At 41.3% G+C, this 26,371-nt stretch overlaps 1 protein-coding gene across 1 annotated transcript in view; it reads right to left on the bottom strand.

Annotated features, from left to right (window-relative positions):
- The window catches only part of KIF26B (kinesin family member 26B), a gene marked incomplete at both ends in the record, with an annotated part of 277,666 nt that overhangs the window by 251,229 nt on the left and 66 nt on the right, over nucleotides 1-26,371 (bottom strand). The window contains one exon of the mRNA XM_082276851.1: nucleotides 25,718-26,119. Coding sequence (XP_082132977.1) covers nucleotides 25,718-26,119 — 402 coding nt within the window. The remainder of the gene's footprint in view (nucleotides 1-25,717; nucleotides 26,120-26,371) is intronic.

Raw genomic sequence — 26,371 nt, 5'->3', positions numbered from 1 at the left:
TTTCCGTCCCATTGCCTCAGTCCTAAAATCCTTCTAGAGGCTTTCTTGCACACTCTGGAAAGATAGGGAGACACCACATTCTAAGCTTGGCAACCCCTCTTTTGGGGATACACAGCATTTGGAGGTGTTAGAAATCTTTCAGAACAGAAAACTGTCTGGGTGAGTAACTACAGGTGTAATTTGATTAAACAGTGCTCCCATGTCACAAGCAAGAGAATAAATTCTCAGAGCAACACCCTCAGACATTCTACTTTAAGTGTCGTTGCTGTCATTATAGAGCAGAGAGCAGTCCTTGCTTTTGTGTACATAGTGCACACCATTATAGGACCCTGTTTTCCACAGACACTTGAGTTCAGCATAAGATGCAAATAATGAAACAAAACAGCCAACATGATGGAGTCTGCCTGAGATGCATGAAAAGGTAAAAAAAAAGCAGAAGACAACTCAACCAATACTAATGAAGCAAGAAAGAACATGACACTGTGCACAAACTTTCATAACAATTTCAATGAGCTGTATTTTTTCTTCCCCTAACCTGCCCTATTATGAATATGACAATCTCATGTAAGACACTAGATAACAATTAAGTTTGCCCTTCAAAATACAACAACATTGTTAAGGAGTCTGTCATTTCCCTTTAATAATGCCCTGCTGTGTCTGACAGACTGCATGTGTACATAGCTCACACCAATGGATTTCAGCTTTCAATGTTGTGTAGGTGTCAGCAAATAACTGATTTTTAAGGGCAAACATAACCAAAAGGAGAAACATTATTGTAATCAGATGAGCTTAAAAGCTCAGTGATGGCTACAGGTTAGGAGGCATGCAGTGGAAATCTGAATACATATGAGAAAGAAGATACCAATTTTGTCAGTGATGCCAATTCAAAAGGAATATTTCAGAAGAAGGTAGGCATAGGTTAAAAATCCTGTGTGAATGTCATTCCAACATGTACACCCAGCACCAGGTCAAATGCTGGCATGGAAAGGTCTTAGTCCTCCCCCACCTGACACATTCTGCCACTGAAAACTTCTCATTTGCCCACTTCCACTCAGGGCCAAAATGGGGGTAAACAGCCACCAGCCCACAGAGGACTCAGTCACAACACCAACTTTCACGTGAACAGTCAAAGTGCAATTTGAAGTGCAACTGGTGACTTGGCAACAGCAAAAAGCAAGCAGGGACTCTTTGCAAGAGTTAGTCTTGCTAATGCCACAAAACAATAGCAGGCATCAAACAAATACTGTGCAGTGACTCTCAGATGCAGACCGATGATGAAAAATCCTCACTTCATCAGAAGGCTTTCTGATTTAATTAATGTATAAAGATTCCAAGTAATAACAAGAACTAATTGTAATCCGGACGCCTTTGAACTACTGCACTAGAAAAATTCCGTTGCAACTGAAGTACTCAATCAGTTCAAAAGCCAGAGGAAATTCTCCATTTGAGGTTGACAAATCCTCTAAAGTTTATGCAAAAAACTACTCATCCTGTTTTACTCCGGTCAGCATTATTCTCTGCACCAAGTTTAGGAGAATTTACACAGACTTGTATCTTGTGCTGCATTCTATGTGATAGTTCAGCCAACCTTGTGATTCAAATCCATCTGCTACACACGGCACAGAAGAAAAACAGAATGAGGCTGGGGAACACTTATCTTGCCAGGTTGAAGCAGAGCTGTGTTATTGACCTGCCAGCTAGAAAGAGCTCTGAATTTAGCTGGTCCTTCTGCTCAAAGAAACTTGCTACTCCGATCTGTAGCTAAATAACATATATATGTTATATGTATATGTAATACACAAAATATAGAGACACACACACACATATGTAGCTACTAAGTCCCAGTACATGGCAACCTGTTAGAGCACACAAAAACAGTAATAAAACTCACCAGCCTGCTAAAATAAATAATGATGTACCAATCTTTGACAGTCTGGGATACAACATTATGATTTCATTTTGGTTTGGTCTTGGCTTCCCTCCCCTTGCCAAATTTGTTTTTCTTTTTTGAGAGGAGGTTCATGGATCTGACCAAGAACTTAGTTTATCAGAATATCATGTAGATTGAAAAAAAAAAAAAACAACCCTGCTCTCTAGCTCTTGGGAACTGGCTGGTTGGATAGATTTTTTTTTTTTTTAATTTGCAAAAAATTATAAAACTCTGCCATTAGACAGAGCTAAACTGCAGATATTTAACAGGGAACCGTTGCTGTTCTTTTTTCAAAGTACTACTCACACTGAAATGTGGGTCCACCCCTCCCCCTCAACACGCCTCTGATCCTTCTCATTAGGAGATAGGCAATATCAGAGTGCTGAAGGATTATAAACAGATTTGGACAGTACCACAGGCCATTCCACTGGAATTAATAATGCTTCCCTTCAAGGTATATAATTTACAGGAGGCTGGGCTGCTTAGGAGACAGACAAGTCTGTGGAGAGTTTTCCACACCTTCTATAACAGGCAACTGAGACATTTCCAAGTTTTCAAAGCAGCATACAAAGAAACACTGTTCCTAATGCATACACAGAAAGCCCACTCATTAGTTGTGTTTATTAGTTATTCTTCAAATGGTTTGAAGTTCAAACTTGGATTAACTTTCATTAATATGATTAGGTACTAGGAAGCAACTCCACTCAAATTTGTTACTACAGAAAAAAATTGCTCTATTGCTTTAAGACTTGCATAATTCAAAAGTGTTTTAGAAGTGTCATCAGCACCAGTTTTTACCAGAGAACAAGGAAAAAAGTAACTCAGTGCTTCCTTCAATGCCTTTTCATCTGAAGAGTTTATTCTGCAGTCAGGTAACTGACTTCATGGTGGACATGGAGAAAACACCTGAGATCTTGCCTCTTTTGTGTCCAGAGGCTATCTAGTTCCCTCATGTGTCACCCATGTACAAAATTAAATTCTTCTTGAAACATTTACAAGGCTCTGGGGTGAAAAAAACGCTATTAACACAAACAGCGTATCTTGCATTTCTCTGTGTTTTAAATACTGTTTTATAATAGTCTTTCCACTTGACAGTGAAGAATATCTCTTACTCAGTGGCATCCAACACTCACTTAAAAAATACTCGGGAAATAAGAGTCATAGGGGTAGATCACTTAAATACGTCCATTAGCAGCTAGACAGATGTGGTTATAATTCCTGCAATTTCTCTGAAAAGAAAACAAAAATATCTCAAGTCATTTCATTTCCAGGGAACCATCCCTGTCTGCACGATACACAGCGTTCACATTCCTGAGCAAACCGAACGGGCACAAGTTCCTCCAGCTCTGATGGGCAGCTGGCTCATGGGAAAGCTCCTGTCTCATCACCTGCTACCAGGAGCACACCAATGCCACAGCCTAACCTGCAGCCTAGCCCTTCAGAAATATGCTGGCATCTGGATAGGGACCCAGAGAGGACAGCTGCACATCTCAAGCACTGTTAAGGCCACAGAAGGAGTTTGCCATGAGATAAGCACAGAAGGGAACTTGGACTGTAAAATAAGCCCCCACAGCAGGAATTTGGGATTAAAGGTGGTACTATTGTCTAGGTGTTAGCTCAGACCTAGGGGAAGGTTAACAAAGCTAGGGGAGAAGAATATATCACTGAGAATGGACAGAGAAAAATGCAGAATTTATGGGCCACAAGGAAAACCAACTCAGCAACTGTGCTGAATCGGCCCTGACTGGGTAAAATGTAATTCCATCAGGGGGAGATCGCACGCACCAACTCATGGCCCACTGACCCAAGAAACCCATCAACCCAAAAGAAGAGAAAGGCTGAGCACGTGGATTAATTAGCATTACAGAACTGTGTAGCCAATAAGCATTAATTCCTCTGTTAAAACGGATAAATAGCAAAAAACTTTGAACAACCTCAGAATCCCTACCACCAAGAAGTCTAGGATGAAAGAAGATCAACAGGATGTCACTGGATCCACAGGTGGTGACTCTCTTCTACTTGATCAATCTCTCTCTCTCCCCACCCACCACCACATTTCTGTTTCTTTCTCTCTGCCTCACAGTCATTGTTAAATAAAATCTGTACTGTTGACTTCAACTTATGGTCTCATTTGTACCTAATTCAGGCAGAGGCATCTCTCAATAATTGTATCATAACAATGTTACATGTGCAACATTCCACTGAAGCTCATTGAATTATTTACTGTTGACTATCTTGTACTATGACATCTTATTATATAGCTGAGGAGAGATGTACAAGAGTGATACAACTGCAAAAATTCAGAATCAAAACAACTATATAGCATGGTGGTATCAACTATATAGCAACTCTGCCATGCAGCAATTTACCACCCACAATCTCCTCCCTGTCCCAAGCAGGTTTTTCTCAACATGAAAGAAAGAATTCACTGTTTCTCACTGTTGTACAGAAATGTCCAATAGACAAGTGTTGGAGAAGAAATTTCTGCAGAAGTACAATTAGTCTGATGTTCAAAACATACTTCTCTGCAAAGCTACTGAAGATTCCATTGGGATTTCTTTTCTGACTTAAGATGCTCTGGAGGAGCATCTGCTTTTTAACTTTAGTTAAATATTATTTAACTAGAACATACTGCAGAACTCATGTTAACATGTATTTGTTGGATTTAAACTTATGGAGAACTCAATAAAGGGTTTGTAAGATTTTTTCCTCAGATTCCTGCAGCAGCTGCTACACTTTATCATACAGTTACAGGATGCAGAAAGCAATTTTGTTTCTCAGTCACAAATATTGGCTGGTTAAACTCCTCTTCTGGTCTCAAGTTCTTCAGAGGGAGTTTCTTTTAATCTAATCAAGTAGAAACTACTACACTTCAAATGAAATCATTAATGAACCAAAGTCATATCCTCCATCCAAAGGTACCATTTCCCCTATTAGCTCTCTTTTTAAAGAACCTGAGAACAGCAGCAGCCTTATCATATTCCTCTCTGAGTTACACCATTCCTTTTCACAAGCTAAACAACTACGGCAGGGTGTTGACTGGCTTATAACCATCATTCAGAAACTGAGCCTTTACCAAAAAGAGTGAAGTGAAAGAATATAAACCTCCAGCAATCCCTGCTAATGGATCCTCTATCCACCTCTGCCTTGAACTTGAGAGCAAAGCAAAACACAGGGTGAGATACTGCTATCATAGCTGGGGCAATATGGAGTGGGGCACAGGGCAGTTATAAAGAGCACTGGTCCAATTAGGGAAGTTTGAGTGTCAGGATGTTGAATTCCCTATCATTTCCTGGCACCATTGCCTTTAATTAGGGCTTGGATTGATTACTGCCTTTGTTCTCCATTGACCCACCACTGACTCTGACAGGGGTTGTATTTTCCCCTGCTACAATTAGAAGACAAAATTCTGAGTGTCAGCAAGCATTACGCAGGCAACCATGCTACTTAAAACTACAGAGAGAGGATGAGTTTGTGACATTAACACATTCTTCTTTCTCTACAGGATACAATAGGGTAGAGTGGATCCTGGTCCAACAGTAAATTACTGTTGAGGCTCATTTAAATTTGTCAGTGCATTTATATGCAGTGTATTAAAAAACAAAAAAAAAGAAAAAAAAAAGAAAAGAAAAGAAAAACAGAGCAGGAGTAGCTAAATCAAATCGACCTGGTTCTTCCATAATTCAAAGTAAGAGGAAGGTAAGTGAGAGAGGGTGAAAGAGACCACTGTTTGAGCATTTAGTTTGTATAACAGCAGCAACTAGATTGGAGAAAGTAATATTCTTTTAAAGTATGTAGAATATAAAGCTTTATGGCAATCAAAAGCACTACAGACACCCACAGTGCTAATGCAACAATGCAAAAAAATACATTAAAGATAGCAAAACTTGAAATAGCCTAACACAAAATATCTCTCTACATTTATTTCATGTTTCACATTTTGGTAGCACTTACAGGCAACAGCTAAAAGCAGTAACTAAAAAATATCAAGATCCCTTATGCCATGCACTGTACAAGTCACAGTTTTTTCCCAATGAGAATTTACAGTCTTAGCGGAGTCACAAAGGAGTCAGGGTAAACAAAGGTAAAAATAACTTGTAGGTAACACAGTTTGTTCAAGGCCATAAGATTTGTCTATGCTACTGTAAGAAAGATTTTCAGCTTCCATATAGAAAGTTAGGAACTATTCACTGTGACACACTGCTTTTTGTCATTAAAACACAGGTCCTGGGAATCACACTATCATGCTCTCTGTGACTGTGGCAAGTCATTTCACTCCTCCATGCCTTTGATCTCTAGTCATATATCCCCCAGGGCAGACAAAAGCCTGGAGAATAATTCATTAATACTTGTGAATTATTTGGGTGCACTTTGAAAACTGAACTAATGTATTTATCATTAGAAGTTGTCCTGATATTTGAAAAAGTCTTAATACATTTTGAATAATTAAGCTGTCTGAACATGGAAAGGTTCCTATTAAGTATGATTCTCATTGCTACAGGGAGGCAGCTCAAAAGACATTAGAAACTGACAGCAACGAATAAAACTTGGGGTGGATTTTTCTCCTTCTCTGGCCATTTCTTTTTCCATCACACATGCTTGCCAAGGTCTCACAGTGCAAGACAGCAGCCACTTGTGGAATCTAAACAACACCAGTCAATTTGGCCAGCAAACCCAGGCAACCAGCCTCTAGAGGACTTGTCCAGGTGAAAAATGGGTATCTAGCATCCATATTCCTTTACCATATGTGTGTTCTTGCAGTGGTGGGAGCACAAATCTCCACTCAGAGAGGGAAAGCCATTGTCAGGGCTCACTTCTACCTTGCCAGTCCCTAGTTACTCTTTCGGTCCAAGAGACAATTGCAGTAAGTGAGCCTTGAATTTTTGAAGTATTTGTGCCTTGAAAAAGACAAGGGTAGACCAAGTTCAGAATCACTTGAAGTTAAAAGTATACTTGCTCAGTGTCTGGCAGCCAGGTCTGAGGTTAGTCCCACTATCTCTTTAAAATTTGACCCTTAGAGGTACAGTTTTATTTTTACCAAGAGGGTTATTCAAAGAAACTTTGAAACCAGCTAAATTTAAAAAAAAAAATTTAAAAAACAGTGGGGGGAGGCACTGAGACAGAGCTACTGGATGTATAGGACAGAAATGTTAACAAAAGGACAGTGGATGATGCAAAGGAAATAGATCAATGTTTACTCTCTTCCTAGGTTTTCTTGAACTTGATGAAATACCTCTAACAGGCAGAAGCATCCCTGTATTTTACTAAACCCCAAAGTATGATCAGTAGTGACAGCCAAGGGACTGCATTTAGTTCTATTCTTCCACCACAGCTGAACAAAGAAAAAGAGAATCAACAGCACTGGCTGAAGCCCTGAACAGCTACGGCACATGCTCTAGAGGAGCTTAACAGCTCACTGCCTGTGCTGACCAGAAACAGAACCTGGACAAGCCCCACACACCTGTAAATCCCACTCCCTCCCAAAGGCAGACACCTGCAGAAGGCTGTTTAGCCACAGGAAAAGCAGATCAAGGTAAAGCTCTGCATGTTGTACAGCTACAGAAAAAGCTTTCTGTGTTGGACAGACTGTTAAGGAGACGGACACCAGTACAGCCCAGCACAAACACCTCGGTCTCAGCAGGGGTAAATCCCATCTTTTCAGCATGTCCAGGGGGAACTCAGATGCATCTGTAAGACCCATTTATGAATTTCAAGCACCTTTTTCCTTCTTATAGGCTTTCTTTGATTAGATGATATATCATCCACTATTTGTCACTGCAAGTGGTCACCTATGATCACACATCAGTAGAGCACAAAACACCATATTTAAACTGTTACTGCCAATACTGCACTTGTCCATCTACTTGCGTTGCCATACAAACTCACTGCCTTCATACCAATTCTAAGGGTAGGCATTCTCATTTAAACTGATTGTCCTTCTATCACCTTAAAAAAAAAAAAAGTAACCCAACAAAATACCATGAGGAATGCTAACAGAAGTGTGATAAGTAAGAGTGAAGTTTGTGAAAAGGCTGGCTTTTCCTCCTCTAGTTACAAGCACATTTTTTCATCGTGCACTCATATACTAGGGGGGAAAAGAAAAAAAAATTGCTTGTCTGTGGCTATAAGTAGAATCACAGTGTTTACAAGTATAGTGATGTCAGATGAGCATTCATGTCTTGATCAGTCAGCTGGGTGTAGATTTGGCTCTAAAAACCACAAATACCTCCAGACTGAAAGAGATCATAGGTGAAACAAGGTTTGATTTACTGAGTAACATTTAATGCATTAAACTCCCTTTTTGCCAGTACCATGAGGGAAGAGGGGTTGAGGAAGAGGTTAATTTTGCCACATGAGCTCCCTAACAAGTTCACCAGTAGATCAGAAAAGTACATGCTGGCATGAGACAGGACAAGAATGTGCACTTGAGAGGGCAGGACTGCAAAAGAAAGGACAACAGGGCTGTACAATATCTGGCCTTGGAGATGCTCATCATTTTACTGCATGAGCCCCAGAACAAGCTGATTGCAGAAGAATCAGACTGAAGTCCACCCTGCTTTGAAGTGGAGGTTGGACTAAGTAACTGTGAGCTTGGTTTGAATTTTCCATCTGGGCAAAAGAATGATTACTGACGGCTATGGAGGTACAAAACCAAGTTGTAGGTTTATTAGCCCTGTGTCTGTTTGTAGGCAGATCTACCTTGCCTCTCATGCAGCCAATTCAGCAGGCTGAGGTTAGCCCTACAAAGATTTAATTGTGCCATGCCACCCCAGCTCAGACAGCTTGTTCACATTATTGCCTCTGATGTTAGTTGAGAAGTGCTCTTTGATAATACCTGGTGCACAGAGTGAGGCTTGCTTTCAGATACCTACACACACACTGCTCCATTCCAACATTCAAAACTCTTGCTTACACATCTGGTGTTAGTTACTCATGTGTGAGGAAGCTTGCTAAAGACAACAGTGTATTCCCAAGGCCCTAACTTCACTTCAAACTGGATTTTCATTATTCTATATCTCCAAGTGAAAGACACTACTAAGGCTTGGCTAAACACCACTGTAGAATCAAGTCTAACATGAGTAAGAAAGTTTTGACTGTGTTTCCAGCTGTAGCTCTCAATTCCTTTAACCCTATTAAGAAGCCCTGTTTACAGAACAACAAAACCCATTGTGGTTTGCTGAAAGTTGTAAGAAATTCACAGCAACTCTGAAAAACAAGTCAAGTCAACAGATTCTGGAGTAACTTATCCAGCCTGAAAATGGACAAGATCCTTCACAGTAAGCTGCTTCCCTTGAAAAATCAATAACAAGATTAAAATGAAAGTAAAGTGAAGTATGATCTGTTCTTTTTTACCAGCTCCTGCAGACCCTGGCTGCCAGGCAACACAGCAAGCCATTTCCTTAGGGTTAGAGTTAATTGCTATAATCACAGAGCCAGTGGCAACCCTGTCCAGGTGAGCCATTATTTAGGGAAAATAAAATTATCAAAAGAGAGCAGAAAATGGGGTAGAGAGGTTAAAAGCATAGAAGTTTTTTAAAGGGAAGAGGTATACAGTATGTTTCCTGGTTACAGGAAGAGAAACAGCAGTATGTAAAGAAAGGAAGGGCTGTAAGGCAATTAGCAAGTCTATGTTTTGAGTGCTTTAACAAGTCTCCAACTGCCTGAAAGGATCCTTCAAGGATAAAGGGAAGCACAACATCCAATACTGCTTCACCCAAGAGAAGGGAGGCCTTTAACAAACACTGGAACAACTACAGATGCATTTCACCCTTGTTTTACACCCTGCCATTTCAGAGTCACTACAGCTGAGAGAACAAAAACAGTGATGGGGTCTGGTGCAGGATATACAGTTCACAATTAGCATAATTATTTTCCAGTTAACTGTACGTGCACTGCAATATGTTTCCCATGGATTTTCTACCTTAATTCCCATGCTGGTCTCCAGCTCTCTCACAGCATGCCACTGGAAGTCTGACATAAAAACAGTGTTCTAACAGAGCGTGCAGGTTGCCACAGATGGTTCAGATTAAGGGCAGCCTAACAAGCCATTCCACAGACAAAGAGGCAGCACACCCAGCACTGCCCACGCCGAGCTTGGTGTCTCCAAACACCTCCCTCAGGGGACACTGCAGCACTGGCACCCAGCTCACCAGCACAGCCACTTGGCTGGCACCCATGGGCCGGAGCCGCAGGGCTGGACTCCAAAGGCCAAGCAAAGCGAGCGCGTACCTGCTAAGCAGCTGTCCAGCAACACTGGGGTTTGTGCTTTGGGGAAAGTTATTCCTCTGCATTCAATGCAGCCAGCATCAGAAGCCCTTTAAAAGACCCTCTGCTGCCTAGAGGGATGTGCAACATTTTTGTGAATCCCAGCAACATGTAGTGGACTCTAGTAGGAACCACAAGAAATACATGAAGACAACCAGTTTTGAGGAGCTCTGAAGAACTTGCGCAAAACAGCTACAAAAGTGAAGGCTGTTAGAGCAGCAACATACATTCCAACACTCTTTAATAATGGATGATACATTTCAATGTTACCCAAAAAAGTTACTATTAATGTAACAGCCAGCAGGAAAGCAGGCATTAAACAATTTACCCATGATGGAAAATGTCTTTATTTCTTGTTCTTGGAGTGCCGTTTTTTTCTGAGATGAAACTTTGTCAGAAAGAGACAGCGAGATCACTCTACAGAATTGCAACAAAGCATTAACCGGGTTTCCCAGTCACTTGGCAAAACTGCAGACAACAGAGTATCTCAGTGTGCTTTCTGCCTACTGTTCTCAGGGTCTCAACCTGAGGCTCATGAGGGTTACTGACAGGATCTAATAAATACCTCATAAAGATGCTTATGTTTGGATCAGAAAGGATGAAAACAAAAAAATTATAGATGCTTTTTTTTTTTTTTTTTTTTTGCTTAACAAGCATCATGACAACAGCAGTTAAAGCAATACAATCCTCAATGAAGACAAAGAGAATTAAAATCTGAAAACTAATATTTTTGCTGTTTAAAACTTGTGGATAATGACAGTATAAAAGAAGGTCAAGGGAAAGAAAACAGAAATGGAACACATTTGAGATATGTAAGCCAATACAAAGTGTTACTTGTAAATTCTAGACATGTTCTCAAGACATATTTACAAAAAGTAGAAAAACGCTTTCACAAACATTTACTTCTCCACCAGAAAGAAAGACACTGAACAATCTATTCCAATTAATGTTCTAACTAATTAAATGACAAAGGCCTTCTCTTCTGTTCTTTAAGATTCAGTTTAATAGCATTTATATGTTGTCGAGACTTACATCATCCATTTGATCTCTGGAAAGGCAGAGAGGCAGACAGAATACAAAACAAACATTAACAAACACTACATGAATACAGAATGCCTAACAGCATGCCATTTGCACCAGCAAACAGCCAAGGACAATTAAATTATTCATAGACATGAACTGTCCAAGGTAGGAAGAAAAAGAAAGAGAATTAATAAACACACTCCTGAAAAAAATCACATAAAACACACCTAACCCCATTAGAAATTTGTTGTTGTTGTTGTTAAACTAACAGCCAGTTTCTGGTACCAGACAAAGAATCAGAAGTCAAGGTCTTTCCAAATAAATTTTTGTTATACCTGGGTAATTAGTTACCATATATTCAACTGCTATATTCCAATTCCTTTAAGGCTGACAGCTTTGAAATGCAAACCACAACTCCCTTCTCCCTCTCTGTACAGAGTCAGAAAAGCCAACACCTAGTCAGCATAGAACTGCTGCAGAATAAGATGACCAACATTAGCAAGACAGGGAAAAGTCTATTAGTCAAGATCACAAGCAGGTAAGAAACCCGGACACCATTTTATGCATCTAATTAGTTCACCACGTCGCTCTGTATCTCTTTGCAGCTGTAAAAATAGAAGAGTCAAATATTTCACTCAGATGAGAGCTATGTACGTACTTCAGTAATGGGCACATTGGTGTGAATATTTGCAGTTGTGTGAAATCCTGTGACTTCTGTGAGTATCTTAATGTTACAGACCACCTGACTACCTCTAAGAGCATCTGTCCTCTTCCACCAAGTGATTAAAAAGGTCTTTTCCTATGGAAAATTAAGTGGGCAAAGTCCCACTCCACACCACCAGCAAATATTAAATATTTTTACTGAAAGCCAGCAGGACATACAGAATTAGCCCGAGGGCAAAGGCTAAAACAGCAAGAAGCTAAGGGCTCCAATAATGAAGCAACATTTTAAGAGAGCTGCAGCAGCAGGGTGGAGCAAATAGCTAGAGACAGCCATCAACATCACAGCAGGGTGGTGGCACAGGACATCCATCCTCACCTCAGCTGCACCCAAACTCCCTGTCAGATTTATCTGCATCACCATGAAGGCAAACTTCAGCTAAGGTGCTTGTTAGTGTAATCCAGTAGCGAAGTTTTGTGTACATGCTAAGTCCTTCTGGCCTAGCACAGTGTTACCTTTCTGCTGCTGCATCAGAGGTTATCATTTTATATTCCTGCAGGTAAATTCACAGCAGCTTAGAGCCCTGAAGTTTGACATATTGGCTGGAACTAAGAAGAGCAGGGAACTTATCAGGATCTTTATGTACTGGGAATATATGCTAACTACAAAAAATTGCCTATTTTTTTCTAGGTTGGCCAGAAATTCTACCCTGATCTCGAAAGACCTTTCCCTCAAAGCTTAAATTACCAGAGTTTCAGTTTCAATGACACATTATCCTAGAAAATCACCTCAAATATGGAAAAAATAAAAAAATATGTTGAAGAAAGGCAAGAAGCAAGTCTGATTCTTGTCATGAATCAGTGATGTCCTGTGATAACAAGGAAAAGATGAGGCTTTACTTCAGCGCAAAATAGATTTGAAGACCATCTCGCTGCCTTTTGAGGACAGTAATTATGACTCTTCAAAAAGGAAAATAGTCCAAGACTTCCATTTTCCAGCCACTGGAACCTCTACTAATACAGCCACAACAAAATAAAACAACAAAAACCAAACCATGCTTATTACTTACCTTTAATTATACATGTGTCTAGTTAAAAACCAGAATACATAAAACACATTTCATTTTCGTTTCCTAGAAGACCCATCTCTTACCCTGAAAGCCATCTTATCCCATTTCAGAAAGCTGTATGTCTAATCAGTGAGAAAACACCAGGAGTTCTCCAGCCATTGCTGCAGAAAGTGCAGGAAAAGAAATATATATGCACATACATACATAAAGAGAGCAAACTCATATAAAAGCTGCACCAAAGCAATGAATCCTATCCTCTCATTTCATATGGAGGTGGGTAAATAATGGCACAACAGAGATCTCATTCATGCAGGGGTCTAGGGTATGCTGGGAAGTCTCAATGTGACAATTTGCTGCAGATGCCTGCTTAGAGGAGCCATTTATCAGTGTCACCCATGCGCATTACTACACACAGCTTCCTCAGCAGCATGATTCCACACCAGCTTTCCACATAGCACACTCTAGTCCTTGATATTTCAGGCACAGAAATAACCCTTATCTAGGCCTTAGCAGCATGTGCTTATTGAAACAATTTGTATTATCCAGAGCACATGCGTTTGGAGTAGGAAAGCTACGAAATTTATTTCCTTTGCTGATAAAAGGAACAGCAAATTAAGAGAAGTCACAACAGTTTCCCTCCTGCTCCCTCGCCTCTTTATAGTCCTGTTTAGCTCATTGCTTATAAACAGCTAACACAAGTATTCCCATCAGTAGTGCTGACTCCTGGAGGATACAGGCATCTTGGATGTTTCATCTCTTGTTATACTTAAGTGGAATATTAAACAGGCAAGACAGTAGCAGACCGGGCTAGGAAGAACCAAGTAACTAGGACTGACAAAGAAGGATGGCAATTTAAAGCACTTCAGTCTGTAAAGTGCTTCATTTGGAGTCATCAGTGCCAGTGCATTCAGCCTTCATGTATACTCCCCCACCTTTAGCTATCTTCTCGCACCTTAAGTCTATTCTATTCTGCTTTTAAAGTATTAACAAGTACTGCTACTTAATAGCATGCCATAGAGTGTCTAGTATAATAATACCCCAGAATTAGTAAGCTTAACACTGTAAGAACTCAAATTAATCTGGAAATCAAACTTTTTTTTTTTCCTTCAGAGACAGGCAAAGGGAAAGGAAAAGCCAGACTGAATCAATTCCTATTGCTGATGCACTAAAACATGCATCATTTATTTGTTATGCTGGGTAAAATTGCTAATGCAATGAATTGAATTCCTGTTTCAAACCAAATCTCAAATTGACATTATGGAATATAGATGTCTTTGTGACTGGTAAAAAGACAAACAAATCAGTTAGGTGTAAGAAAGAAACCCCAGTCACATCTTTAGATCACAGGACTCACCAGCACCTTAGCCTTTGGATAAAAAAATAAATTTCAGAATGAACAATACTCAAGTGCATTAACAGCTTTGAGTTAATGCTTTCTACTCTTCTGGCTGCTTGCTGATTTCTGTTTTAAGAAAGAGGGATGGGCTGAGAGACAAAAAATTTTAGGGGTATCTTTTTTAAGGAAAAACAAAACAACCTTCATAGGAATAAGTTCTGCAAAATTTTGAAGTGAGGTCAGGCTTTTACAGAACCCAAGTTTACTACCAATTTCTCCCTGTTTCCCCAGCACGTCACCTGTCCTATGGAAGCACTGTTGCCTAGACCAACTTCATTCCCATCTCCACACCTTGTATTCTTCCTCTCAAAGCCCCATATTTCTCCTTGGGCCTTTTCTATACTCACAGCTGCTTATGTTTTTAGGACACCAAAATGTATTGGCCAGTCTGCCATAAGTACCTACCTCACTTGTTGCAACTTTCAAAATTATTAAAAATTATTGTAAAGTCAAACACTGAACAGTTCAACAGTCAAAAAAAAAAAAAAAAGAAGGAAAAAAGATTTTTTAAAAAAAGGACAAAGGAGAGATGTAATCAAATACCTGTAATAATTAAGCTCTTGTCAAGACCTTACAAGAAGCAGAAGACAGCTGTTCATTTACAATGGGAAAGCATTTCAAGGAGTTGCCTGCCCCATCTCATATTCCTCACCAGACTCTTTGCCAGAGCACTGAAATCCATGACTTTACAAAGACCAATTCTAAAATCAAGCAGAGCCTTATTCTCAAGGTGATACAGAAGGCTCCCAAAAGCCAGTTTCTTCATTTACCCACCATAACTTCTTTCACCCACCTCTAAAGCTAACCCAAAATCCAGAGAATTTTTGTCAAATCCATTATTCAGAAATGGATTTGACACCCAGGAAAAAAAAGGAAGTTTTATTAGGCATACTAAAAGTACAGCTCTGGATTTAGGCTTACCGCCCATGCTGCAGAACTGCTTACAAAGCCATCATTAATGGCCTTCCAGCTACCCATCATTTCCCCACGTTCAGTCTGCCCAGACAGCTAGCTATTCCTTTCTAACAAATATCATTTTAATTGCATCTCCCACTTTGTTAGCCTTCTCGACCTCCAGTAAAAGCCATCTATGGTCTAACAATCTCTTAAATCTGACACTCACCCCGACCAGCACACTTGTATGCCTTCCTGCTAGGTTCACACGTATGCAGGCTTATTGTCAAGAATTTCCATTAGAAATCTAACAGCAGATGAGACTAACTGACAGCTTTAGGGCTAATGGGGAGAAAAAAGCAAGGAGGGAGTGAAAAGGGAGAGGTAAATAGCAAAGAATATGTATGTGTTTTGTAAATGTCCCCTGTCACCAAAGACTTGATTGCGCCTTTCTGGTGCCAGGGCTTCTCCAGTCCCAACACCTCCCTCTGAGCAACAAATGCCAGCCACACAGCCTCAGCCTCTGTTAACTCTTCCTGTGGGAATGCTGCCAGCAATCTCAGCATATTAACCCTGGGAATACTAACATGATTTAGAGGACTTGTTAAATTTTAATGATACCATTAGAAAAGAGGAAAACACACACGTCACAACTCCCACTTTGGTGCATTTGGCTGCTGAATAGGATATTAATGTTTTTCTTTGCCCATCACTATTAAATGAGCAGTGAATCTAATAGAGACATGAAGAGTAATGACTTCTATTCTCACTGTTCAGCACCTGCTTAAAGCCAAGGCTGCCTTATTGCCCACTAGGCTTTCTGCTGGAGTCCATCCGGTGGATGGAGTAAACTGGTAATTCTTTCAGCATTTGGCACTTAAGAGGTCAGAGGTTCATTTAGCCAAGAGGCACAGAAAAATAAAAATGTCCAATTGACACAGCAGCATGCAATCATCCAGACAATCAGTTAGCAGGCAGAAGTCTGCTCTCCTGACTAACTTCAGCATAATAAAGTCTGAGTTTGGCTTTGGTAAGACAGGAGTTCGCCCAGGTGACTTAGGGGGACCAGGACAGAAACACACAGAGGCCAGTTCTGCCCTGCTTTTAATAATGGACTCCAAGCAACCACCTTCTTCAGCACTGCAGGAATCACCCTCATATCTTCAAGTATACCTGTGATAAAAGGAATGGGCAATTCCCACCAGAACAACAAAGAGGCCCACAGAAACTGAAGGTTTGTATTCCTGAATCCTTGCTCATCTTCAGCCAATTTTGAGGGTGGTAGAGAAAGGTGAATGAAACATGCACAATTCGGGGAAAATTAACTCCATTCTGAGGCAGCTCTGTTCAGACAGCTCTGAACAAAGTTGAAACCCCCAAACCACTGTGAAATTTCACTTTTTCTTCAGGAAAAGAAAATATTTACTGTAGTAGATATCAAAGTCTCCTTTCATTTGCTTTTCCCCAAACATTCATGTGAGTAGAATTTTGTTCCAGTGCAAGTCCATGGAATAGAGAAGCTGTTGTGAATACCCAGGTGCAAGTAAATGATCGTGTCAAAGTATGTATTATTTAGGGAGAATAGGGAAACGTAAGTTAGAGTAGAGGCTTGCTATTAACAGATCATAGAAAACCCACAGGTCAAAACACATTTGTAAGAAACAATACATATAAAGCAAGTTCCTGTTGAAGGTAATTCAGAAGCCAAAACACAGACTGTATTCCCAATTTAAAGTTTTCCTACAGAAAAGGAAGCTAACTTTCCTAGAGCTAGATGGATGTTTTACATCAGTCATATTGCACTGGATACAGATATCCTACATTCGGCAGACACAGTTCCTTTGATACACACCACCAGCAAGAAATTTAAAGCATTTCCCAGATGCACACTCGCTTTGGCTTGGAATATTCTTTTATTATAATAAAGTAAATTTTCAAGGGCATTTGACACTTTTTACCTGAAACACCAAATCTATTGAATAAGATCATTTACCAGACACTAACAAAACAGATACCATGTAGCCTGTAAGTTAAGTGAGCAGACTCAGCCTTTCTTTGTTTAATATGAAGGTGTGACAACTTTAAACATGGAATACAAAAATCTTATATTAACAAATGCTTTATCTACAAGTGTCAAGCTCCTTCTGAGGAAAGTCTTTTGTTTTCAAGATGAATTGCGAAAGAAATCCAGTTTAATACCCCATTGGTTTCCTCAGGGCTCTTGAGCAGAATTTCCCTGGCAATTTATTATTTTTAAACCCGCAAACACTACTACCAAATAGAGTTTCAGACGAAAGCTGAGAAGAGGAAACCAGTCTGAAATTTCTTCAGAATGAAGTCTTTTCTCTTTCCTCCCAGAAAACATAAAATATTCTATAATATATAAGAAATTCAAGATCAACCATATACTATGTGATTTAATAATACAGATTGAACATAAGATCCTAGTGACAGTGTGCTGGTTTCAGCTGAGGTAGAGTTAATTTTATTCCCAGTGGCTGATATAGGGATGTGTTTTGGACAGCATTTTGTGCTGAATACAAGTGGAGCGATGGTGTTTGTCTTCCCAAGTCACTGTTACGTGTGATGGGGCCTCCTGGATGCTCTCCTGGACACAGCTGAACACCTGCCTGCCCATGGGAAGTAGTGAATTAATTCCTTGTTTTCTTCTGCTTGTGTGTGTGGCCTTTGCTTTCCCTATTAAACTGTCTTTATCTCCACCCATGAGTTTTCTCATTTTTACCCTTCGCATTCTCTCTCCAATACCTCTCATGGGGGAGAGCGAGCGGCTGCCTGGGGTTTAAACCATGACAGACAATAAAAATAAACACAGGTGAAGACAAAAATAATCTTTGAGAAGTATACCAATGCTGGAACAGTAAGTAGTTTTTAACAGCCTTACTATGCTGTACTATTTTAAATAAAATAAATTGAATTCTTACACCATAACAATAAATTCAAGCTGAAATTGAACATATCTATTCCTTAAGACTGATTCTTTTGTATAGCTGGTACCATATTTTCTTTTACTGTCTCTTTTGTAAAGTAATTAAAAGGTAATCCCTATATTCAGTACTCCAGTTACAATGGAGGCTACAGTTGGATGCATTGTGCAGCTCTCATCAGTAGCTTTCTCAGAGATCACTGGCTCCTTGCATCTGCTGTTGTATTAGCAGTCACTCCCTGATCAAAAGGATCTGAGTTTAGAAAGAAGCATTATTGAAAGTGTTTGAACTATCTATCATTTTTATAAGAACTAAGGCAGGGAGCAATCACTATGTATTCACACAGGAGACCTGCAGTGATGCTAACTCGTGACCTTCATATGGAGAGGACAAAAGAAAGGCACATGGGAAGCCCACAAGGGGCCAGGACGTCTTAGACCTGCTCAGCCTGAACAGCATGCCTGCTGCTTTGAAGGCATGCAAGTATTCCCCAGTTAGAGGCATATCATACATAGAGCTGTGGCCTAAATTAAATCCTCCTGATTTTCCTGAAGTCCAAATGCCCTCACTAAGGTCAATTTCATGTAAGTCAATAGACTGGCAAGGTTCAGATCCAGACTGAAGCAATAGTTCATGTGATACAAGGGAAAGAATTTTCTCTTTCTGATATTCCTTGCAGTGTTTCAAACAGCCTTCATGAGAAGTTCAAAACAGTGCAGTCAACTTTTCCCTGCTTTATGAAGTGCCTTGTGTTGGTCTGATTTTACTTAAAGAAACTTCAAACACTCTCTCTTCAAAATATTACTAAGCTATACTGTAAAATTTTCTAAAGAGGAGAGTGGAGGGAAAAGAAGCATTAGCAAATACATATCCTTGTTGTAGATGGTAAAAGAGATTACAACTGTACAAAAAAGTCTGATCTGTATCAAGTCCGATTATATATTTCAGGTTTCAAAGCCAGAGACAAACAATTCTTAGCAGCTTCACTATGCTCATAGTTATGAAAAAGAAAACAAAACCAAACATGGTTTAATGTAGGAAGACTGCATAGAAAGTAATTGAAAATAAAAATGGGCAACACAAGTCATTGGGGATTTGAGTTCCATAAACCTACAAATTAAGTGCAGCCATGGTATGACTACCTAAAACAACCTAGCTCCAATAACCACCCCATGTTAACAGGAAGCATTGGATGAAACATTTCCATGTCTTTCAAATGTGCAAGCTGAAGCTTCTGGAGCAAGGCAGCGTCTCAACATGTGACCGCAGCAGACTACTTGCTGTTATTGCTTTACCACTGCTTTCTAGAAGAGCAGTACTTTAATTGGGACTTCCACCAGTGTCACAGGGCACCGAAAATTTGATCCAATGCTGGGACAGACTGTGAAAGACACTTCTAAACTTTCTGCTCTTAGGATATGACTCTGTATGTTTAATTTGAATTAAGCAAGCTGTAATTTGCAAAAACACCCTGACAAACAATCTGCTTTTCTGCAATCGGGATACTTCTTGAATTGCAGCTTCAACAGTGAATATTGTGGGCAAGGGATTATTTATTCAGTGGCAAGAGGGGAAGGCATATGCTTGTGCTCCTCCATTTTAACAACATCAATGCCTCTCAAGCCACAGATGACACTAGTAAGATGTAAGCTAGCAATTTAACTTAGAACATCTCTTGTGCTTTTGACACGTGGACCTCATGTCACAAAATGCTGCAGTTCTGACTACATCATTATGTAGAGCATGACAGTCAAGTTTATTGTGATGGCGGGCTGCAGGTTCAGTGCTTGGAAGCACCCCAATTATATGATGTCAAAGGCTATGTGCTGCTGATGTGGCAAAACCACCGTGTCTTTCAGCCCTGCAATGTTCTAATAATCTGCTGATGCCGGCGTGACTCCCAGTGCATGCCCATGGCCCACACTGGTAATGTGTGACATTTTTTCAAACACTGTCTGGGGAACTCAGATGGACAATCTTTGTTCCTTCTCCCCTTCCAAAACTATACACCAAAGTTCTATGCTTATTAAACAAGATTTCTGTGGACATTGCAACATTTACTTCCAAGGAAATATAAGCGTATCTGAAGATACGAGGTGATTTTGGACATCAGTGCAGCGTTCATAGCATGCATAAAGCACCTTGAAGACATTTTGTCACTTAATAACAGCCCAGTATGAAGAGGCCAGTTACAGACTCAGCATTGACTCTGTGTTTCTGAACACAATGTTTTCAGATGCACAGCCAAGTCTTTGTTAAAAAAAAAAAAAAAGAAAAAAAAAAAACATCTTTCTCCTTCCTAGAGATTTACTTCATCAATACTTCCCCCTTCACCCTCAACAGCTCTATGGTCTAAAAGTATTTTCTTTTCTCATGGGAAACACTATAGTTTCAATCCACTAAATATAACCATAGGCCAGTTTCTAATTTCCAAGGCACTTAGTAATGACAAGCCTTTTTCATCCCATAGAGAAAGCTGCAGAGCTAATGGTTTTGACAGCTTCCTAAAGAGCAGTCTTTACCACACAGCATCTTCACCCTCACCTCAAAGACATTTGCAAGCTCAGAAGAAATAGTTCTATTATTTCACATGTTGACACCACGGATTGCAGCAGCAAGACTTCCAGCTGCTCCTAGAAAAGGGCTTGCATTAATTCATCAGCAGCAGAGGCATATCCGTTTGTCTCCTCTAGAGCTCTGCAAGCAGCTGTAATTCCAGGGCAAGCAACGTAGCTCAGTTTCCCAACTCTGCCAGGAAGCGTACAACTGTAAGGAGATTCGCAGATGAGTTATGCTAAATGTGACCTGTGATGCAACACAAAAGAATGGTTGCTGTTGCCTAAACTTTAATGGAGTTAATCCTCCCAAATGCTGACAAATTACCGCCTCTGGCCATTTAAAATCACATTTCTAATGCAATAATCCTATCTGCATTACAATGAGTTGGGATGAAATGATTAGGTGCCTGAGATTTTTTTGCACAGTGAATTAAGTCACTATACAGACTGACCGTGCTTGTTCACAAATTAAAGGTCTGGACAGAAATGAAATTCCATTATTCTGCCACTTGCTAAGCTTTGAGGAAGGGTTCATTACTGTCCTGCCTGTACTGGGAATGTTTCTAAAGTAGCTACCAGCTAACAGAAACCTATTTTTCATTACATCAGCTTCAGGGCTTTCTTCATTATTAGTAATTATGAGTAAGTTGACCACTAAACAACCCTGAAAAAGAAGACTAATTCCACAATATGTTAGCGAAAAAAAAAAAAAAAAATCAGATAGTGCCAGTAAATTGGTGAAAAAAACCAAAACAAAACTGTACCCTGAATGTAAGTCCTTTCCTTCCCTCTTGTGCTCAGAGGGAAGGAAAAGACTGCTCAGAATTTACCCAATTCTTATACTCAGAAGCACAGACTTTTTAGGTAAGAGAAAGTCCACAATATAAACCACCAAAGAACATCAGTGCTATCCATCTTTACTATTTATAGTAGGATCCTTACTTCCTGACCCAATCACAATATACCCAAGCAGCAATTCATGTTTACACACACAAATTACCTCAGTTTAAAGGCTGAATTCAGGATTTTTGGAATCCCATACTAAGAAATTTATAGCCGTCAGCTTGTGAGCATTCTTATTAGCATTAAATTGATTATTAACACACAATTTAATTTGTTACACATCCATGTAGCAACTCTTCAACTGTTAGATGCCTGTGAGGTTAATGCTCATTGAAGACAGGTGATATCACAGGTTTGAATTCAAAGCAAACGGATTTCACACAAATTTTGATATAGGGAGTATGATGCCATAAATTTCTCTGCTAGAACTTTGTCTGATGCCCTCCTAAAAATACAGCCTAAGAAAAAGCTTAGCATAAAAAAAAAAAAAATCTGTATTAGTAATTTGAGACAATCATCATGCAACATAAACCCCACCAACAACAGGCACCAAAAGCTCCAAGATGCCCTCAGTCACAAACTGCAGTGTGCAACTATATCAACCACCTGTGCTAATCAATTCCCACAGGCCTGCTTCGCTTGGGGGTTACAATAAGATTTAATTCTCATAAAATATAATCCCTTCTATGCAGGTAACTGCTGAACATCATTAAGTCACATCTGTATCACAAGAAGAGGAAAAAGAAACAACAAGCTTTTAGCACTATTCTTCTTGCTGTTGGCAGGGAACCTGGCATTTTAAATGGCTAAATTAAAATAATGTAATTATAATTATATATTCTTCACCTTTGTGTCTCACCAAAAAAAAAAAAAAAAGAAAAAAAAAAAAAAAAAGAAAATCACCAAAGTTTCCATCCTTTTGATGTATTAGGAGAGAATGTTTCTATTTAAAACAGAAAGCTAAACACCTCAACACTAACAATGACCTAGTCAGAAGCAGTTTGCTGTAGGTTAAGTGTGGCTTTTTCTCAATCAAATGAAAAGCTTCAGTAGACAGCTTCATGCACGAAGCCTGCTCTGTTTATGAAGCAATTAAGTATACTACTACACTTGACAGCTATACACAAACCTTTACATGATTGCACACTGTCCAAAACATCAGTGTAGGTTCACATTTGGATAGGTTACCGCAGATTCCAATATCTGCTACTAGATACACGTTAAAACACAGATACTCTCATATTCTGCTTGTTCGGCAACACACACTATCCCAGATCGTAAGCATTTCTAAATACAGCATAAATGGGAAACAGGTGCCACAGACTATTCTTATAATACCATAGAAATTTCTAAGCTGTCTTCAACAGCAACAACACAAAATATATGTCAGACATGGCTGACTAAAAGATGACAGATACATTTTAAATGCTTCATTTAATAGTTCTAATAAAGGCATATCACCAATTAGCTGTGTCCTATGGGCACCACAGTCTTGAGCTGCAGCTTTGCAAGCTCTGAGGGAATACCCAGAATCAGGAATATGATCTGCTCCTTCTTCTACTTAACTCAGTCACAGGATCCATTCCACACTCAAAAACCCCCATATTTCCATAGCAGCAATCAAGAGCAGATCTCACAGGACCCTGAAAAAATGCCAGCTACATTAACAGTGTTGTAGACTCAACCCAAACCAAAGCTAGTTTTTGGCAGACACCAACAGGTTTCCACATTCTTGAGAAACCCTGTACATCTCATCCTCAGAAGGGATCCCCAGAGTGTTACTATGGCACACAAAGAGGCAGCTCACAGGCCCTGACTGAACTAGCAGAGCCCATGCCAACACCTTGCTTTCCTCAAAGTAGACACTGGTAAAGCTACTCCATGACATCAGCAAGAGCAAATTTCCAAGACCACCACAGTATAACAAATCCAAAGAAGTCAGCAGCACCACCCATGAAGTTTTTGTCCCACATCACCTAGCCCAGAACCTCACTCTGCTGGGTAGCACCTGCTGAAGGCAAAAATCACAAGCCCAGAAAGTTAACAGTCATAAGCCAGAAAGGATGAGAGAAAGATGCTTCTGCAAACAGTCACAGCCAGCAGCACCCACCACAGACGGGAGTTGTGTGCCAAAGGCTGGGGTACCTCAACAGGATTGAGCCTGCAAGAGCTATCAAGCATAACAAACAGGGCAGAGGGTCACCAATGCCCATGAAGACCACCTAATTGTGCCTCCTCCCTTGCTCCTAAATGCACAGATTGGATAGCACTTTGGTAAGTGGCACTCCTACAGAACTGGAAGGTTTGGAAAGGAGGTGTAAAAAGAAAATAAGAACATGGGTAAGGAGGACAAAAGGCTAGAGATTGGCCTGTCCAACACCATCAGCTAAACTAAGCGAACAGCAGAACAAATAACAGTAGAAACACAAGGGTAACCTCTCAGGAAGGCTAGGATGGGCAACATCAATCACTAGTGCAGTAAGGGAACCCTGTGCAAACATTCACACAACTAAAAATCAGTCAATTTCTATTTAACACTGTGCCTTGATGTTAGTTTTATCCTCCCCTCCACCCCAAATCTCAGTTATTCTAATGGCTCCCATATCTGTATCAGTAATTTCCCACCTATACTCACAGCTGGTAACTACTGTCAAATCACACAGCCTGAAATTCGACAAGATTTTGGTACAGGGCCACTTTACAGTGAATCAACCATGTATTAATGGTTAAATTCACTATTAATTTTGGTGGATCCACCTTTTCCCTTTCATGAATAATTCAGTCAAGTCAGCTCTTGAGACAAGGTAAAAACCAGCCCTAGAGTCTTTTGTTCATGAGAGCACCAACTCCCTCTCAAAGAGCACATAAATAAATCATGGAGAGTACAACACAACAGCAATACCAGGGACCTTTTCTCAGAAGTTGGCTCTTTTCCATGATACCTCTTTATTGTAACCACTAATGAAAACTCTTTGAAGTGCAAGAGTAAATATTATCATTTGATAGTACCTGGACCCAACAAGGCAAACAAAATTACATTGTACTGCATTCCAGGAGCTGTAGACCCATTCACAACACAGCGCTCACGGGGTTGCTATGGAGGAACCCAACGCTTACTATTTTAGTAGTATGTGGTCAGCCAAGGGCTGCTGGTCACTCCTTTAGGGCTGTTAGTCTTAATCATATATGCACAACAAACAGGAAAAAAACAATGCCAAACAAAACAAAACCAAGGAATTTCAGAGTATGCCTTTGGAAGTACAAATACCCCAAGAGAGGCAGAAAGCAGGTTTCCAACTGTATTCAGGATTGGTCCGCTCTAAAAACCTGAGACCAAATGTCAGAAATGCACACATCCTCTTTAGGCACAGGATTATTCAACCCAACATTCAGGGTCCAGCAGCTTCAAGTATTTTCAAGCCTTATAGGGAATTAAAAAAAAAATAAATAAATCTGGCACTTATCTATAAGAGAAGCATCACCAAGTTATCCTTCTGCTAAAAGAGAAGGAGAATTGGGTCCAATGCCCTGGTCTGCCACAGCCTCACTGGGTGACCTTTGGGCTCACACAGCATTTTGATGCCTCTTGTGAGCCCAGAGCTACAGGAGGGTTTCTCCCTCAATGGAGGTAGAAACCACTGGCGTCAGACCTTACGTACACACCTTATCACTAAGTTGGCTGCCAAGTGCCAAGTCTAAGGATGTTTAGTAAATCCATCCTGTAGGAATCAAAGACAGCAAAAGGGCAAGGGACCAGTGACTCCAATGTAATATTCCCACCCTTATTTATCCCCCCTCCCCGAAAAAAAAAAAAAAAAAAAGCGCTCAGGAAATAGCACAGAACCGCTGTCAATACAATGAGAGACGGAGAAAAGCAGCGTGCTGAAAGGACTGTCACAGATGTCCCTGAAGCCAGGCAGCCCTCCGGAGACAGAGACACTCTCTGCTCCACATGAGGCAGGAGGAGGGGATGGAAAAAGGGAACAAGACCAAGAAGGGGAGACCACAAATAAACCCCACAGCGCTCAGCGGTGACAGCGGCAGAGGGGAGCCCAGGTGGCCGACAGCCCCGGCGGCTGCTGGGGGCCGCTCCGGGCACAGGGACCCCCCGCCTCCCCCGGCCCCGCGCTCACCTTACTGCTTACGGGCCCGGGGATGAGGAGCTTCAGTGCCTGCCTCTTCAGCTCCGCCAGGCGGGCGTTGCAGTGCTCGCACCAGACGCCGCGGTCCGAGCCCGGCGAGGAGCCGCCGCCGCTGCCAGAGCCCGGCGAGCCGGTGCCGAAGCCCGGCGAGCCGCCCAGGGAGCCGGGGGAGCTGGTGCCGATGCCGGGCGAGGCGGGTCCCGGCGAGCCGGTGAAGGAGCCCGGCGAAGAGGTGCCGGAGCCGGGGGACGGGGTGCCGGAGGAGCCCAGGGCAGAGCCAGCTCCCTCCGGCGCCGGGCGCCCGCCCGCCCGGGACTCCTCGTACGCCTTCCGGTACCAGCTCTCGGGGGAGAAGGGGGCGGCGGGCTTGGTGGGGGAGCAGGGGTCCGTCACCTGGAGCGGGAGAAGGAGCAGCGGGTCAGGCAGGGAGGCGCGGCGGCGCCGGCAAGTTTCGCTCGGACGCTCCGCGCCCGCGGTGGCCCCCGCGCCGCGCCCGCCTCCGCGGGGCTCCCCGAGCCGCCGCCGCCCCGCACCGCGGAAGTTGCGCGGGGCCGGGGGACGATCGCCGGCAGCCGCCGGGAGGGAGGAGCAGGAGCCCCGGCACGGTGGCGTCCACCGCTCCGAGCCGCCCGGGCGCCGACAACT

Source organism: Coloeus monedula (genome assembly GCF_965178545.1).
Source record: "Coloeus monedula genome assembly, chromosome: 2".
In the NCBI taxonomy this organism is placed as follows: domain Eukaryota; kingdom Metazoa; phylum Chordata; class Aves; order Passeriformes; family Corvidae; genus Coloeus; species Coloeus monedula.
This window is presented reverse-complemented; position numbering and strand designations above follow the sequence as displayed.